Consider the following 17,909-nt stretch of genomic DNA (forward strand, 5'->3'; position numbering starts at 1 on the left):
CTTTACTTGGCCTTGGTGAGGCCGCAGCTGGAGTACTGCATCCAGTTTTGGGCCCCACAGTTCAAAAAGGATGTGGAGAAGCTCGAGAGAGTGCAGAGAAGAGCCATGCACATGATCAGAGGTCAGGAAAACAGACCTTATGACAACAGGCTGAGAGCCCTGGGGCTCTTCAGCCTGGAAAAGCGCAGGCTCAGGGGTGTTCAGATGGCCACCTATAAGTTTATCGGGGTGTTCACCAGGATCTGGGGGAGCATTTGTTCTCCAGAGCGCCCCAAGGGATGACGAGGTCAAATGGTTATAAACTCCTGCTATACCGTTTCAGGCTGGACATAAGGAAGAACTTCTTTACTGTCCGAGCATCCAAGGTCTGAAACAGCCTGCCGCGGGAGGTGGTTCAAGCGCCTTCATTGAACACCTTCAAGAGTAAATTGGATGTTTATCTTGCTGGGATCCTATGGGGTAGGCACTGGGCTGGATGGGCAAAATCAAGCCTCCTAATAAGCCCCAGCTTGAAATGTTAATGAAGCCTCTGTACAAAAATTAAAACCAAAAATTTCTAAAACTCGCCACTGAGTGGCAATAACATTCAAAATCAATCATGCTTTAATAAATGAACAATCAAAACCCTGACTACATCCATGAAGATGGCAAAGAAAAATATGTGCTGCCACTACTTGAGAAGCCGAAACTTCCAGGCTATAAAGAGAAATATCCTGCCACTAGGGAGATCAGAGGTCACATCTAGGTCCAGTCCCCTGCTGCAAGCAGGACCAGCCCCAACTACATCATCCCAGCCAAGGCTTTGTCTAGCTGGGTCTTAAAAACCTCCAGGGATGGAGACTGCACCACCTCTCTGGGTAACCCATTCCACTTTAGTACCCTCCTAGTGAGAAAGTTCATCCTAATATCCAACCTCAACTTCCCTTGCTGCAACTTGAGCCCATTGCCATGGCCCCTCTACTGTCCCTGGAGCAGGGGTGAGGCCTGGGTGTGCCGGCAGCTGTAGGAAGACGCTGGAGGGTGGGGCTGCACGGGGCTCATCCTGCTGCCTCAGGCAGGGGTTGGGCTGGATGTGCTCCTGGGGGGCCCTTCCAGCCCCTGTTGAGGTGAGGGAGAGGCGTGGTCTGTGGGGAGGGGTCCCTGCACCCCTCCCCCCCTCCCCCATTGCACCCCAGCTCCAGGGAGACCCCCCCTTCCCCTCCTCCAGATCTTTTTCTTTCAGCTCCAGCCCCTGACCCCTGATGTGGGGGGGTCCCCATGCACAGCTGTGACCCCCCCACCACTGCCCCCCAGGTGTGGACAAGCCTGGAGCCCCCCAGCCACACCTGGGAGGTGTCTGGTGGGGGGACTTCAGCCACCAGCACCTCAAGGTCACTGCCCAAGGGGGGCAACTCCCGGGGCCCCAGCACTGGAGCCCCCCATGGTGCCAGCAGGCCCAGGCCTGGGGACTCAGGGGGCAGCAGGCTGAGGGTTGGGAGTGAGGGGCACCAGCAGGGATGGGTTGGGGGGCAGGGGCTGTGGGTCAGGGGTGAGAGGCACCAGGCAGGGGGCTGCAGTTTAGGTATTTGGGTCCCCTGATCCCACTGAGTTGGACCTCAGCCCCGGTCCAGACTAGGATCACAGGTTAGTTCTGGGTCAGCTCGGTCCAGGGCCGCACCGTGTTGGCCCACTGTAAGTGTGCTGTCGGTCACTGAGGTCAGGCGGCACTGCATCTAGGGGCCAGGGCGAGAGGGGGACACGAGCAGGCCCTGGCTTGGTGGGAGAGCCAGGAGCCCCCATCATGGGCCACGGATGTAGGTGCGAAACACACCTTTGCATTGCTGCCGACCCAGCAAAGGAAAGGGCAGAGGACGGCTCACCGGCGGTGCACTTCTCCCCCTTGGCCAGCTTGGTGTCCACCTGCAGCACTGCCGCCTCCTCTGCCTGCTTCCCGGCAGACACCGGCTGCAGACACCCACCTTGCCCCTTTGTTGGGTTTCGCCCAGTAACTCTCCACCACCTGCCTCCGGTCTGCCTTGTAGACCTTATAACCACCAGGTCGTGAGTAACCTCCATCACTGATGCTGTCCGTCACGGGGGCCGAGAGCTCCTCCGGCAGGGCCAGGCAGGTCTCCTTGGGAGCCTCTTCATTTTGAGCCAGGATCTTGCCATACTGTTCAGCGACCCTGACCTGCACCAAAGAAAGCAAGGGTTGGACCTCTGTCCCCTCTGGACTTCTCTGCCCGCCTTTCCGTGGCAACCTGGAAGAAGGGCACACCGAATGGTCACTGGGTGGGTGGGCTGGTCTGGAGGGTGATGGGTCAAGTGAGCAAGTGACAAGCGAAAGGCTGCTGGCCAAAGCCCTTAGGCCTGCAGCTGTTTGTGTCGACGCCGCCTCTAGACACCATCCTGAGGACACGAAGACTAGCCGTGGTCTCCCTGCAAGGCTCAACCCCGTGCAGACAGGCGATGGGACCGCAGACCCACACCAAACACTAGGGCTGTGCGAGGCTTTGGACCGAGCTTCGGATCCAGAGAAGCTTTGGACGCTTCAGGGTTGAAGCAGCATGTCTGGATCAAAGCGCTGGATCGTTTGGCTTCCCGAAGTGCTTCGGCGCTGCCTCGGAGATCCGGCCATAGGGTATAATGGGGGAACAATGAAATATCTATAACTTTGTTGTTTTCTGTCTGATTTGGATGAAATTTGCAGGGCTTGGATTGTAGTCTCTGCTGAGAGCATGAAGCCTGCCAAGTTTCAAGAAGATCGGTGCAGGGTCAGGAGTCAGGAAAACCAGGGTCTGGAGCCAGGAGGCCACAGAAGAACTGGGTCAGAGCAGGCAACTGGCCTGCGAGCCCAGGGCCAGCGGGTGCTAATGGGTAGTCGGCACCCACAGCAGCTAGCGAGGATGCTCGTTCCTCCTACGCTGGGACAACGGTCATTAGCCGAGGCTCACGGCGGATGTGGCTGCTGGGGTCCTTGGCCCTGTTGGGCATCTTTGTGTGTCTAAGCCATCAAATCATGAATGTCTTCTAAGGGAGCAGCCCTTCGGCACGCACTAAAGCAGTAACTTCAGTGACTTTTAGTGCCCCTCTTCTTGGCTTTTCCCTTCTTGGCTTCTATCCAGGAAGAGCACACACCAACTGCTGAAACTTCCTTAGCCTGACGAAGCGTTTTTGAACCCGAAAGCTTGCTTAATAACATTTCTCCAACTATTTGGGTTGGTCTAATAAAAGATATCAAATTCACCCAAGGAACCTTGTCTGCCTATGTCCTTAGACCAATATGGCTAAAACCTACACCCCTGCTCCAATATAAGGTGCACTTCTTTTTTACTGATATAGCTATAGCACAGGAAGTGCTATAGAGATGAACTCTTTCTAATGTGGCCAAGGTGGAAGTCTCAACAGTTTCTGTTGTATTTGCAAGAGAAAGTGATAGTATGCAGAAACTAGCTCTGCCCACTGCGGGACAGGGAGGTCTGGGTGAGAGAGATCCCCTGTCCTCCATCAGTGCTGACCTCATGAAGGAACACCTTGAGAGGCTGGACACCTTCAAGTCAGCTGGCCCTGACAGTTTACACCCCAGGGCACTCAAGGATCTGGCGAGCATCATAGCCCAGCCCCTGGCACGGGTCTTCGAGAGCGCCTGGCGCTCCGGTGAAGTGCCCGAAGACTGGAAGAAGGTCAATGTGGTGCCTATCTTCAAGAAAGGGAGGAAAGTGGATCCGGCAAATTACAGGCCCATCAGCCTGACCTCTATCCTGGGGAAGGTCTTGGAAAAGTTTATCAAAGAGGCCATCCTTAACAGACTGGCCGACGCCAACACCCTGAGGGATAGCCAGCACGGGTTTATTCCTGGTAGGTCTTGCTTGACCAATCTCATTTCCTTCTATGACCAGGTGACCTAACTCCTGGACAAGGGAGAGGGGATTGTCGCTGTATACCTTGACTTCAAAAAAGCCTTCAATCTGGTATCCCATGATCACCTCTTGGCGAAACTGGCTAACTGCAGCCTTGATGTCACCACGATCCGCTGGCTGGGGAATTGGCTCCGTGGTCAGACCCAGAGGGCGATGGTCGATGGAAGTCAATCGTCGTGGTGCCCTGTGACCAGTGGGGTCCCCCAGGGCTCTGTCCTTGGACCCATATTGTTCAACATCTTCATCAATGTTGTGGACACTGGAATCAGAAGCGGACTGGCCAAGTTCACCGATGACACCAAACTTTGGGGTAAAGCATCCACACCAGAAGACAGGCGGGCGATCCAGGCTGACCTGGACAGGCTCAGGAAATGGGCAGATGAGAACCTGGTGGTGTTTAACACTGATAAATGCAAGGTTCTCCACCTTGGGAGGAAAAACCTGAAGCATGCTTATAGCCTCAGCAGTGCTATGTTGGCTAGCACTACGGATGAAAGGGACTTGGTGGTCATCATTGACCACAGGATGAACATGAGCCTGCAATGCGATGCTGCGGCTAAGAAAAGGACCAAAACGCCGGGTTGCAAGAAGGATGTGGAGAAGTTTGAGAGAGTCCAGAGAAGAGCCACGCACATGATCAGAGGTCAGGAAAACAGACCTTACGACGACAGGCTGAGAGCCCTGGGGCTCTTTAGCCTGAAAAAGCGCAGGCTCAGGGGTGATCTGATGGCCACCTACAAGTTTATCAGGGGTGCTCACCAGGATCTGGGGGAACGTCTGTTCACCAGAGCGCCCCAAGGGATGACGAGGTCGAACGGTTATAAACTACTGCAAGACCGTTTCAGGCTGGACATAAGGAAGAACTTCTTTACTGTCCAAGCCCCCGAGGTCTGGAACAGCCTGCCACCGGAGGTGGTTCAAGCGCCTACTCTGAATACCTTCAAGAGTAAATTGGATGTTTATCTTGCTGGGATCCTGTGACCCCAGCTGACTTCCTGCCCCTGGGGTGGGGGCCTAGACTCGGTGATCTTCCAAGGTCCTTTCCAGCCCGAATGTCTATGAAATCTGTGAACCTGGTCTGCCTTAATTCCAATTAAGCACCAGTCCCCCTTCCTCCCCACTAATTGCTCCATGGCCATGTCCAACTCAGGGCATGTTGCCCGCCTGGACTGAGGGACTTCACGTTGCAAACAAGGAGGGGGACAAAGAGGGAAGGGGACGGGCTGTGTTGTACATGGGGGGCTGGGAGGCTCTGCTGGAGCAGCCGGGGGGGAGCCAATAGCTCAGCCTGGAGCCTGTTCACATGCAGCTGCAACCAGCTTGGACCCAACCCCCTCTCCCTTGCACTGGGCTGCAAGATCTGGGCCCCTTCCCGGCCTGTGATCCTGTAGCACCCCCAACCCCAGGCCTATGCCCCCATAACCAGGCCCCCTCCCAGCCCCCACCCTCCTGGTGAGAGTTTTTTTCTAATGTCTAGCCTCAACTTCCCTTGCTGCAGCTTGAGCCCATTGCTCCTTGTCCTGCCATCTGCCCCCACTGAGACCAGCCCAGCTCCATCCTCTTTGCAGCCCCCCTGCAGGGAGGTGAAGGCTGCTATTCAATCCCTCTCGGTCTTCTCTTCTGCAGACTCAATCAGCCCATTTCCATCAGCCTCTCCTCACCAGTCCTTTCTCCTCCCCCAACCATTTCCCACTGCATCTGAGGGCCACGAGTCCCAGTCTTAAATGCCGCATGAGGAAAACAGACCTGCCTGGTGTTTGTTTTAAACTCACTGCCTGCTAGCTCCATGCTGCGCCCCTCATTCTTGTCTGGTGAGAGACAGTCAGTAATAAATCCTTAGTGACTTTGTCTTCCCCATTGAGTATGTTGTAAACCCTCCTCCTGTCCCCCCACCAGCATCTCTGCCCAGGCCTGGCCCCTGCAGTTTCCCCTCCACACCCCTCCTCATCCTCACTGCCCTTTCCCGCACCGTCTCCAGTTCTTCTCTCTCGTTTCAGGTGTGGGGACCAGAGCTGGCAGTGCTTGGCAGTGCACCTTGCTCTTTACTGCCCTGCACCATTTACTGTCGTCAGCAAACTTGGGGTCATGTCACCCATCCACCTGAACATGCAGCGCAGTTATAACTTGAGCAGCTGCACGCTGGAGAAGCTTGCCCTGTGCTCATTGCACTAGTAGCATTGCAAAGCTGCTCTGTTTGGGGCAAGGGCTGTGCCCTGGAAGGGCAGGGCAGCCTGGGGGGACAGATAGAGGAGGAGGGGCGTGTATGCCTCAGGGCACAGGTGGGTGCTGCTCTGTTCAACTGCAAAGGGAGGAGGCTGCAGAAATGCAGCCCAGGGCGGAGGCTGCAGTCAGGCAGCTCCTGAGATGCTGGTGCATGCACGTGCACGGGGGCCCTGAGCAAGCAGTGGGTTCCTGGGGGGCTGGAGCAGCTTGGAGCCTGGATCTCCACCTGGGGAAGCTGGCTCAGCTCAGTGGCTCCTGGTCCCCAGGGTCTCTCTGCAGGGTGCATCAGTCTGTGAGGCCGCCTCAATAGCACTGCTGTCCTGCTGCTCCCAGAGCCGGCTCATTCAGAGGCAGCTCAGAGGCTCCCTTGCATGCACGGTGCCCTGTAGCTCCCCTCTGATACGGGGGGACTGGGGGAACTCTTCCCTGGACAGTGTCCATGAGGGGCCTGGAGGTCCTGATGCCAAGGCTGGCCCCACATCCCGTCTGGGACAGGGCCCATTGCCAGGTGTCTGCAGGGAGCTGCCAGGGCCCCGGAGCAGGCTCCTGTGGTGTGTGGTGCATACGACAGTAATGGGGTGGGTGGGCGAAGGGTGCTGATGGCTACTCCCCACCCAGGACCAGTGCAGGATTGTGCTGTCTCCTCCACACTGGGAAAAGGATGCATTGTGGTGGGGTGGGACATGGGACTGGATGGATTTTGTCCTCTGGCCTGGACAGCAAACTCAGGAGAGACATCGGGAGTCTCCACATCTTTTATTTTCCTGCATATCGTGTCCCTGAAGGTGTGCGCTTGGCCAAGCCAAGATGGCCAGCGTTTATGGTCCTGTGGCTGCTTGGCTGCTCAGCCTGTCCCCCCAACACTGTTCCTGGTCACGCCAGCGGGATCAAGGTCCCCGCAGGACCCCAGTAACGTCCTGCCGGGTCAGCCAGGCTCCATCACAGCCTCCCTCATCCATTGGGTTTCTTCTGCCGCCGGGTGTGGGGTTCCCAGGCGCTGCCGCGTCAGGGCACTGCCTGCCCCAGGGCCTTCTTACAGACCCACCGGTACCGCCGCGTGCAGTTGCCGTCGTTCCAGGAGTGCAGAGACTTGGACTTGAGGTGCACGCACTCCTCGGCTCCCCCTATGTTTTGGTGCCAGTTGTCGGGCTGGCCAGTGCTCCAGAACCTGGGGGCGACAGGGCACGTGTCCATGATCATGGGGACACATGGGAGGCACCCAGGCTGGCCTTGGAGCCTCCAGAGCTGGTGTCACCAAGCTGGGGCTCCCCAGCCGGGGGGCTCTGGTGGAACGAAAAGAGCCAGGCTCAGCGTGGGGAGAAACCACCCTATTTCCCCAGAAATCTGAGTGCATCTCTTCATCCCTGCAGCCCCTTCCCCTTGGCGCTGAGCTCTGCAGGCTGCAGCAAAAGGATTTTCCCAGGGGGAAAGCAACAGCTCTGCAGAAAAGGACCTGGGGGTGACGGGGGACAAGAAGCTGAACAGGATCCAGCAGTGTGCCCTTGTGCCAAGAAGGCTACCGGCATCCTGGGCTGCATCGGTAGAAGCGTTGCCAGTAGGTCTAGGGAAGTGATTCTTCCCCTCTATTCAGCACTGGGGAGGCCACATCTGGAGTCCTGTGCCCAGCTGTGGGCCCACTACAGAAAGGATGTGGACACATGGGAGAATTGGCAATGAAAATAGTTGTGGGGCTGGGGGACATGACTGGTGAGGAGAGGCTGATGGAAATGGGCTGATTGAGTCTGCAGAAGAGAAGACCGAGGGGGATTGAATAGCAGCCTTCACCTCCCTGCAGGGGTTTGCAAAGAGGATGGAGCTGGGCTGTTCTCAGTGGGGGCAGGTGACAGAAGGAGCAATGGGCTCAAGCTGCAGCAAGGGCAGTTGAGGTTGGATATTTGGAAGAGGAGAGTGGTGAAGCACTGGACCAGGCTCCCCAGAGAGGTGGTGCAGTCTCCATCCTGGGAGGTGTTTAAGCCCCAGGTAGACAAAGCCGTGGCTGGGATGATGCAGTTGGGGCTGGTCCTGCTTGGAGCAGGAGGTTGCACTAGATGTGACCCCTGCCGTCCCGTCCAGCCCTCGCTGTCTGTGAGTCGATGACTTGCCCAGGCAGGAGCAGCGGATCCAGCCTGTCCAGCCTTACCCATTTGTGTACACAGAGCCGTCTGTCCAGCGCCAGGTGCCCGTCACCCCGAGGTCAGCAAGGCCGATCCAGTAGTGGATCCCCCTGGTCTCCTTGACAAGGTACTCCTGCAGACAGAGCGCAGGGCACGGACCTCTCACTCACGTGGCCCCAACCCCAGGACCGCAATCAGGGGCAAGCAGCTCGCACGGGGTGTTTGGTGGATGCCCGTCTCGGACATCAGCCTCTGTCACATCTGCCCTGAAGTCCATGCAGGCCCTTGGTGCCTGGGATTGAGCTCTGACACACAGGGAAGGGGCACTGGGGAATGCCAGCCCGGCGGGGATGCTGTACCACAGATCCATGCCCCACGCTTTGCATTCAGGGTCTGGAAAGCCCCAGGGCCCCAAGGCTCATCCAGGAGACCTCAGAGGGAACGGGCAGGTTCTGGGCCCTGCACCTGGCCCCTGTGATGTGCCCACACTCACCTGCTCCTCCTGGGAGAGGACGGAGCTCAGGTGCGCATGCTGGGCCGTGCAGAAGCCCTCAGCCTCCCTCCACGTGTTATTCTCTTGCGAGAAGTAATAGAGATTCCCGCTGCGAAACCTCCAGCCTTGCGAAAGCCTGGTCAGGATGTCCCCTGGGGGCAAAGGTTCAGGTGAGAAGCACGAGGAAGGGTACCGGCGTGAAGACACAGCGTCCTGGAGCATGGGGACTCCCTCTGGCACTTTGCCTTCTCTCCCCCAGTGCAGGAGAAGGGAGCAAAGCCAGTCTGGGCAGCACAGCCTGGTCCTGCTCCAGCCCGGATTTGGGTTCCCCAGAGCTCGTGGTAGCAGCCCGTGGGCTCGCAGCTGCAGGGGGGACTCCAGCTCCGGCTGAAAGAGCCTCCCGTCCCCGTGGGCTGGGTGCAGAGAGGGGCATAGGACATGTTGGGATGCACTGGTACCCCAGGGCTTCCCCCACACCCCAGAAAGCTTTATCAGGGCAAGCTCCATCTTGCTTTCACCCCCCGCCAACATATGGTGTATCTTCGCTCATGAGAGCTTCTGGTACTCACGGTGCTGGTCCCGCATCACGGCGCAGGGGGCCACCACCTCCTCCCAGAGGCCCCTTAACAGCTGAACCTCGCCCACCAGCTGCTGGCCTGGAAAGCACGGAAAGGGTTAATAAGGACCTGCTGCGTGGCACAGGTATAAACCTATTCCAGGCCTGCGTGGGCAGAGCTGGCACATGAGAGGATGCCCGTGCCTGGCTGGCACGTGTGCGACAGGAAGCACGGAGATACGGTGTTCCCGGCACGGCTGTCTGACCCCCCGCCCCAGGGGATGCCACCCATGTGCCCATTGCACCCACTGCCACGGCTGGCAGCGGTGGCTACGATCCAGTCCGAGGGGTGCATGGGCAGGGGCCAGCAGCAGGCAGGGTCCCGCAGTGCTGCTCACCCGTCTGCTCCAGGACCAACGTGTTCAAGGTGCCATTTTCCTTCCAGAAGTCTCGGATGCCCTGCACCGCTTCGGCCACTCGACGCTTCTCCCGTCGCTCCTGTAAATCTAGGGAAGACGTCGGGGCGGGCTCGGTTAGGGGGCAGCGCCCACGGAAGGAGGAGAGGAGAGGGTAAGAAAGTCCAAAGCCCTGCCCTTCCCCATGCCCTAAGGCAAGACAGTGATTTCCTTAAGGCCTTACGGAGGCTGCATTGCTCCCTGGAACTGCCATTTCCCTCTCACGGCCACTCTTTGCACACTCAGCCTCATGCCGTGATGCACTGCATCGTGCCTGGTGAAACCGCTGCCATGCAAAGGAGCTGGTAGTAGCTCGACTGTAGCTTAGACCAAGGCTCAACATCTTGTGGACCCCATGGGCCGCATGGCCAGGATCCACACCATGCCACCCATCCTGTCTGCAGCGCTCCCTTCCACGCCGGCACTTGCTGCCCAGCCACGTCTGTGCTTCCCTCACTGCAGAGGGGATGGGATCAGTGAGGAGTGTCAATGCCAGGACCAGGGCTGCCACACCACCAAAAAGCTGCCAAGACCTGGGCTAGGTTTCCATTTCCACCCTCGGCATCTGTTAATGGTTGTCACCGATCTGAGCTCCAAGTTAACAGAACCTCTTTCACCTTCCAAGCCTCCATAGACAAGAGAGACCCAGGGAAATTTCCATCTTGTGTATAGGGGAATTTCTAAAGACTTTCCTTTCACCCCCGAGATTGCAACCAGACAGTCCCATGTTCACCTCTGGTCCTTGTGTGGATATCATTACTGAAAGAGGACACAAGAAGAGATGCAGGAGATGCAAAAATAACTTGCAAGGCCAGATGAGACCATTGGACCCATCATTTTGTTTGTGGGGCTGAAGAATTTCATTCAGCTGTATTGATGCTTCTAGGAGCATCGATCACCCTGGGGCTTTTGGCTGGATCCTAAAATCACAGACAAGGAGGGTTGAAGGGACCTCCGGAGGTCACATCCAGTCCAAGCCCCTGCTCAAAGCAGGACCAGCCCCAACTACATCATCCCAGACAAGGCTTTGGACTCTCTCCAATGTGTCCACATCCTTTGTGTAGTGGAGAACCCACAGCTGGACACAGGACTCCAGATGTGGCCTCCCCAGTGCCTAATAGAGGGGAACAGTCACTGCCCTAAGCCCATCTCCTAGCATCTGTTACAACCCCACTTCCCCAGTGACTGCTTTCTGTGCCAGGTGCTGTCTAGTTTCAGGAGTGAAGACAGGAGAAAGGCACCATGGGTTAGGGTTTGGGTCACTGGAGGGGCCAAAATTGGATGCAGGACTCCAGATGCGGCCTCACCATTACATTTATCATTCTTATTGTGTGTGGTGTGACCTGACCTGATAGTAATATCTTGAAATGCTATAATTCACATCTACCTGCCAAGGCTCTGAGTGCCAGATTTGGACACGGTTATTTGGGTAGATGTGATATCTTTTATTAGACCAATTAAATAGTTGGAAAAATTGTTCTTTGCAAGCTGTTGGGTACAAACACTATTTTTCTTTCAAAATCCTTTGACAACATCGAAGAAAAGATCAACGCCCAAAAAACATCAGATTGGACACCTGACTGTGGACAATAAAACCTTGACTACTCTATTGACTGCTATATTCAAAGCAAGAATGAACAATGAAGTAATCAGCACTGAAGAAGGGTGTTTGTGCTTGAAAGCTTGCAAAGAACAATTTCCCCAACTATTGAGTTGGTCTAATAAAAGATACCACATTTACCCAAAGAACCTTGTCTGCCTGTGTCTTGAGACCAGCACGACTACAACCAACACCCTCAATACTTGGACACTGTCATTTTGGAGTTTCCTGACACCAGAGTGCTCCAGCTTGTCCCCAACAGCTCCTTTTTATAGGGCCTTTCTATATTAGGCTAATGTTAAATCAGTGGTTTCTAAATAAAAAAAGGCCCAGGCGTTCACACCCACGTCGTCTTTGCAGCTACAGCCGAACTTACAGGTGACCGTGACGAAAACAAGGGCAGCAAGGAGGAGGAGACTCAAGGCAACGAGGACAGCGTGGAGGATACGGGCTCTCTTTGGAGATGACTCTGGTGGGTTTCCTGGAGGAGAAGAGGAAATGTACGTCACGACGACATCACCCCCCCACCCCCCGAATTCTGCACCCAGAACCGGACGCAGGGCTCCAGCAGGGCCAGGTTCAGAGGTAAGATGATAAACCTTCTCGTCCCCTCAAGAGCCCCCGGTTTGTACAGCCAACCCCAGCGTGAGCCCCTGTGACAGCAGGGTCACCCCTGCATCCGACAGTCGAGCAGAGTGAATCTCAACCAGGGTGCCACAGCATCCTGGGCTGCCTCGACCGCCTTTCAGGGTGCCGCAACATTAGGGGTACAAACATGGTTCACAAGAGAAACTCAGGGATTTCCAAGAGATGCATAATTGTACATTTCTGAGTTCTTTGCAATAGAAAAACCGCTCCGGTATTTTTCTGTATGCAAAAAACCCCCAGAAAACTGAGAGCTGATATTTTCCAAGGAGGGCCTTGAATGTATCCAGGGGTGCCTCAAGTCTATCCAGAGCTGCCTTGAGTCTAAAACAGTTGAGAGCCACTGGTCTAGCAGGAGCCCGAGGTATTTCTGAGTTACTGCTTTCCAGGACGGAGACCCCTCTCTTCCATGAAGCCCTGTGCACTTTGTTCCTAGATCACAGAAATCATAGAAAAGTAGGGTTGGCAGGGACCCCCAGAAGTCACACCTAGTCTAGCTCCCTGCCTGAGGCAGGATCAGCCCTGTTCAAACCAGCCCGGACAAACCCCGTGTCTGACCTCTTACCAAAACTGCCATCAACCCTAACACAACACAAGCCATCACACCCAAAACTGTCACAGGAAAAGCAAGGGGACCACAGCAAATAACATCCTGTGTGTGTGTGTGTGTGTGTGTGTGTGTGGTCTGTCCAAAAAGTATCGAGACTGATGCTGTAGGAAACAAAACATTTTATTTACAGGGGTTTCGACTTAATCTCCTTCGAATCATGCTCCTTCTGCAGCCGCACACTTCCCCCAACGTTTCTGCCATGGTTGGAAGCCCCTCTGATGAGCAATCTGCAGATTTGCTAAAAGCTGCGCCGTTGCATTTTGTTTTATGGTTTCCACATCACAACATCTTGTTCCTTTCACGGTTTGGTTTAGTTGAGGGAAGAGAAAAAAGTCTCACCATATCCCCAAAGTGCCGCAGCCTCTATCTTCACCTGGTATGGACCCATGCAACTTTTTTCTCTTCCTGCCCCAGTGCAGCATTGGGCTGAGCCCGAGCGCAGGGGCAAGACCCTCCAGCCAGCACCCTGCGGGGTCGGTGCCAGCAGGAGCATTGGCACAGCCCTGTCCCTGTCCCCAACACTCGACACTAGTTACCCAAGTAGCTGCATCAATGGGTGTTTGGGGCTTGAACAGGCTGGCATAAAATTGCACTTGGATGTCTAAGGTCCACTTAGACACCGAGTATATGAAATAGAAGCTGGCTCGACATCCTCCCCTTGCTTCTTTTGGTCACTTGATTATGCCAGGAGCCTAATCTTTAGCCATTGCAGCTCCCATGTGAAGGCACCTAAGGGACAGACCTGGGCTTTGCCCTCTTTGTTCACTTGATAAAAAATGCCGAGTGGTGACGGACCGGGAGCAGATCCGCGTGGGACCCTGCTGGTGATGTCCGCTCTTGGGGATGTTTCCCCATTCACAGCTATCGCAGAGCCCATCCTTACTCCCTGTAGCTCATGTGGGTTGGCTTTGTATCACTGCCGCCTCTCAGGCCAAATGCCGAGACAAATGCCTTGCTGAAGTGTCTGTGTCTCAGCCACCAGGAAGAAGAGGCTGAAGGCAAAGCAGGGCAGCACCTTAGATGCTAACTGGCTCAGAGAGGCAGAAGCGTTCGTAGGCAGAAGCCTACTTCAGCAGATGCTAAGAAAGTACCAAGAGGCTTCACAGAGAATCTCCCAGGCTACAGGTTCCCATTTTGGAGCTAGGAAACGGTCCTCAATGAGATCTGGAAGTGTCAAGGGCAGCAAAAAAGAATGAACTGTTCAGGTAAAATAACCGTGCATTTGATGAGGGATTTTTCAGTCTTGACAGCTCAAGCTAGGGCCCCGGCACCACCATCAGCTGCTGCTCATATGCAAAATCACTGAGACAAAGAGAGACAAAAGAGCCCAGGAGAGGTGTAAAAAGCAACCAGAGGCATCTTACCCTTCCTGAGAGATGTTTGAAGGATGGCAGGTTTGAACATATTCTCATAGATATCATCCTCTGCTCTCATCTTCAGGCTGCCCATGTCTACCCGGCTATCTAGGGAAGGTGTTTGTCTCACAATAGCGTGTGAGCTGTGAAATGGGAACCGAAAACGAGCTCAGGCAATTCTCTGATAATGCAAACCACACGCCCTCGGGCCGTGGAGAAGAAAGTCAGATGCAGCTGAGACCTTTAGAGACGCCCAAGCTGGGCACAACGAGAGATGAGGAAGATGAATCATGCACCTCGTTCACCACAAACCACGTGTCCGCTGTCGTATCGGCTTTGTCTATCACATGATCGGTTCAGTGGAAAACTACCCACCCACCGCACAGCCCCCTCCCGGCTGTGTTAGACCAGCGGTTCCCAAGCTTCGGGGGCCAGCAGACCACAGCCAACCCTCCAGCCTGCCACCTCTTGATCCAAATTTGAGGCACAAAGTGCAGGGAAAGGTAGAGGATCTGCATTCACATCTCCAGGCCTCATGGGCAAGAGCTGGGGACACCTATACTAAGGCCCTGATGGACAGCGAAGGAAAGGTCTTTGCTGAAGTGGTCAGCGTTAGGAACTGGGCAATTCCAGCTTTGAAAAAACAAAACAATAGCCAGGTGGGTGGGAACAGAAAGGGGAAGAAATGATTCACATGAGCAGAGCTGAGGGGCACGCACGTCACTTCACTTGCATGGCATGCTTTCACTTCTCTCCTGGGGTGTGAGCACCGGGGGCACGTGAATGGGAACTGGCCCAGGAGCTGGCCCAGCTGCTCCAGTTATTTATGACCCCAGGACATCCTGGAGTCCTTGAATAATGCAAGGGGTGCTCCAACATTTAAACAGAGCACGTGCTAGACCCAGAGACCTGTGGGACGGTTGGGAGGGTTGACCCGACACCAGTCCTGCAAAAATCTCAGGAGAGCAGATGCAAAACATGATCAGTTAAAGGTTTAAAGGATGGCGGCATAATGAATGCCAGGCACTTTGGCCACGTGGAAAATGGGTTTGAATCAACCTATCTGAGAGGCGTCTTTTGGGAGATACCAAGGCTGTCCAACGAAGGAAGCCCTGCAGACCCTCTGCTGCTACGGGGCAATTAGTGCCACACCACGCTCTGACTTGCACCTCATCTCTGTGCCAAAAGCAATGCAGCATGGATCCAAGAGATCAAATGCCAGCTAACTGATAGATCTCAAGAAATAACCATGCAGGCAAATCATAGAGATGTGAGGCTGGAAGGGACCTGTGGAGGTCACATCTAGTGCAAGCCCTGCCAGAGGTAGGACCAGCCCTGTCCAAACCAGCCCAGACAAATCCACAATCCCTTTATAAAATTATCCTCAGCCTGACACAGCACCAGACATCACCACCGAATGTGCCACAGGGAAAGCAGGGGGGCTGCACTAGCCAACATCCTGCTTCTGTAAAAGGGTATTAATATACCTTGCAGAGACCCCAGGGAGAGGCAGAGAAAGGCAAAAGCCCCCTTCAGTCCAGATCAGTCTGACTAGGGAGAAAATCCCTTCTGGCCCCCAGTGCAGCGTTGGTCTAGCCTGAGCACAGGGGCAAGACCCTCCAGCCAGGACCCTGCGGGGTTGGTGCCAGCAGGAGCATTGGCACAACCCAGCCCCATCCCCATCCCCAGCCTGGGCTGCAGCACCAGCACCTCTGGGGGAAGATTAAAAGATACACACCTGAACATGGGAATCATTGTCTAACAGGCAGGGACACGAAAGAATCCATTGAAAGAATCCGGGGGGAGAGGGGAGGCAGCAACCGTGAGGGATACTCGGGAACAAAGAAGAGCTGTACCATCTGAAACTTGCTCTCTCTCTCAAAACTCATGATCAAGGAACTGCCTGCCTCCAGAGGGAATCTCCAGCAGCCTCTGGATGACACTTGTGAGTAAGCTAACTGAGATCCAACTAGATATATAGCTTGCAGTAACTCAGATGTGAGATCAAAGGCTACCCCAGCCACAGGGGTTTGCTCTATGGGATTTCTCTGATATTGCTCTACCCTGTTCCCTAGTCTAACCCTACCCTCTGTAACCAATAAGGTTCTTCTTTGTACCTAGTGTGGGAGACTTATTGAGGGGGGGGTTTAATTATGCCTAGGAGGCCCCTTGGGTCTGCGGACTAAGGGAGACTATCCTTTTTGGCCCCCGACTTGGAGAAGTGCCCCAAGTTCTTGTATTGGGTCGAGTACCTGTAGGACTATTAGGCCTGTGTTTCTCCAAGGACACAGGCCCCAGATAGTCCCTTCTCGGGGTGGTGGCAGCACACGTTACCCCTGGACTCTGCGGTGGGGCTCGAAAGGGGGTCTGCCAGGGCTTAGGCGCCCCCGGAGAGACACAAGGGGACCGGAAGGGGACTTAACGCAGGAGCTTCCCCTAGTGGCCCACCACAGCATCTATGGCCTAACACCCAGTCTTAGCATACACGGCCTAACACCTGGCCTATAATCCAGTGTCCTCACACTAGGACCCATAATGCCTCACAATTCAATGACTCTCACTCCTATGCCCTCACACTGGGCTCATAATCCCTGTGCCCTCATACTGGGCTCTCAATCTCATTTACAAAGGGCTCTTAGCCTCTCCCTTTCCTCAACCTTTCTGCCTGGCTTGAGACCCTCTTGGTCCCCTCACATCCCCGCACTGGGGCCTCATCCCTTGCCCAACACTGGGCCTTAATCCCCTGCCCAACATGGGGCTCTAATCCCCTTGCCCCAGGAGCTTCACGCCTGGCTCCTTCATACACCCCAAGACACACTGTGAGCTGTTCAGGCCCCTTCACATGACGTGGGCCCTGCCTAAGGCCTCATTGGCTACATGGTCTTGCAACATGATGAAATGTGTTTACACAGAGGATAGTGGAATCATAGAATCAAAGACCACGAGGTCTGGAAGGGACCTCAGGAGGTCACATCTAGTCCAACCCCCTGCTCCAAGCAGGACCAGCCCCAACTACATCATCCCAGCTAAGGCTTTGTCTACCCGGGTCTTAAAGGATGGAGACTCTACCACCACTCTGGGGAGCCTGTTCCAGTGCTTCACCACCCTCCTAGTGTGAAAGTTCTTCCTAATATCCAATCTCAACTGCCCTTGCTGCAACTTGAGCCCATTGCTCCTTCTGTCATCTGCCCCCACTGAGAACAGCCCAGCTCCATCCTCTTTGAACCCCCCTGCAGGGAGTTGAAGGCTGCTATTCAATCCCCCTCGGTCTTCTCTTCTGCAGACTAAATCAGCCCATTTCCTTCAGCCTCTCCTCACCAGTCCCATCCTCCATCCCCACAACCATTTTCATTGACCTCCACTGGACTCTCTCCAATGTGTCCCCATCCTTTCTGTAGTGGGGGCCCACAGCTGGACACAGGACTCCAGATGTGGCCTCCCCAGTGCTGAACAGAGGGGAAGACTCACTGCCCTCCATCTGCTGGCACCGCTCCTACCAATGCAGCCCAGGATACAATTAGCCTCTTGGCAACAAGGGCATCCTGTTGGCTCCCATTCAGTTTCTAGTCCTGTGTCACTCCCAGGTCCTTTTCTGCTTTGGACTAACATACCCTGGTAAGCAAGTGACACTTTCACCCCTGAAGGTCCCTGCCCTATTAAATGGGCAGAAACAATTGGTGCCGGATGCGGGGACAAGGCTGAACTCCTCAATGAGTTCTTTGCCTCAGTGTCCCTAAGCGAGGGGCAGGACAAGTCTCTCCCTGGGGTTGTAGAGGCAGCAGCAAGGCACCAGACTACCATGCGTAGACCCTGAGATGGTGCAGAGGCACTTGGAGGAACTGGATGCCTTTAAGTCGGCAGGCCCGGATGAGCTCTATCCGAGGGTGATGAAGGCACTGGCCAACGTCATTGCACAGCCACTGGCGGGGATATTTGAACGCTCGTGGGACACCGGGCAG

General features: G+C 55.2%; 1 protein-coding gene across 1 annotated transcript; it reads right to left on the reverse strand.

Moving 5' to 3' along the window:
- Positions 1-6,871: 6,871 nt before the first annotated feature.
- Positions 6,872-14,128, reverse strand: LOC102371927 (C-type lectin domain family 4 member F-like). Its single transcript, XM_014523662.1, has 7 exons — positions 13,960-14,128; positions 11,717-11,821; positions 9,684-9,791; positions 9,299-9,385; positions 8,730-8,881; positions 8,263-8,369; positions 6,872-7,290 (listed from the first exon to the last, which is right to left on the reverse strand). Exons 1-7 carry the CDS (start codon positions 14,042-14,044, stop codon positions 7,128-7,130), a joined length of 807 nt encoding a protein of 268 aa, XP_014379148.1. The 5' UTR covers positions 14,045-14,128; the 3' UTR covers positions 6,872-7,127.
- Between the last annotated feature and the right edge of the window lie 3,781 nt (positions 14,129-17,909).

The sequence above is a fragment of the Alligator sinensis genome, unplaced genomic scaffold, assembly GCF_000455745.1.
Source record: "Alligator sinensis unplaced genomic scaffold, ASM45574v1 scaffold1408_1, whole genome shotgun sequence".
NCBI classification, from domain to species: domain Eukaryota; kingdom Metazoa; phylum Chordata; order Crocodylia; family Alligatoridae; genus Alligator; species Alligator sinensis.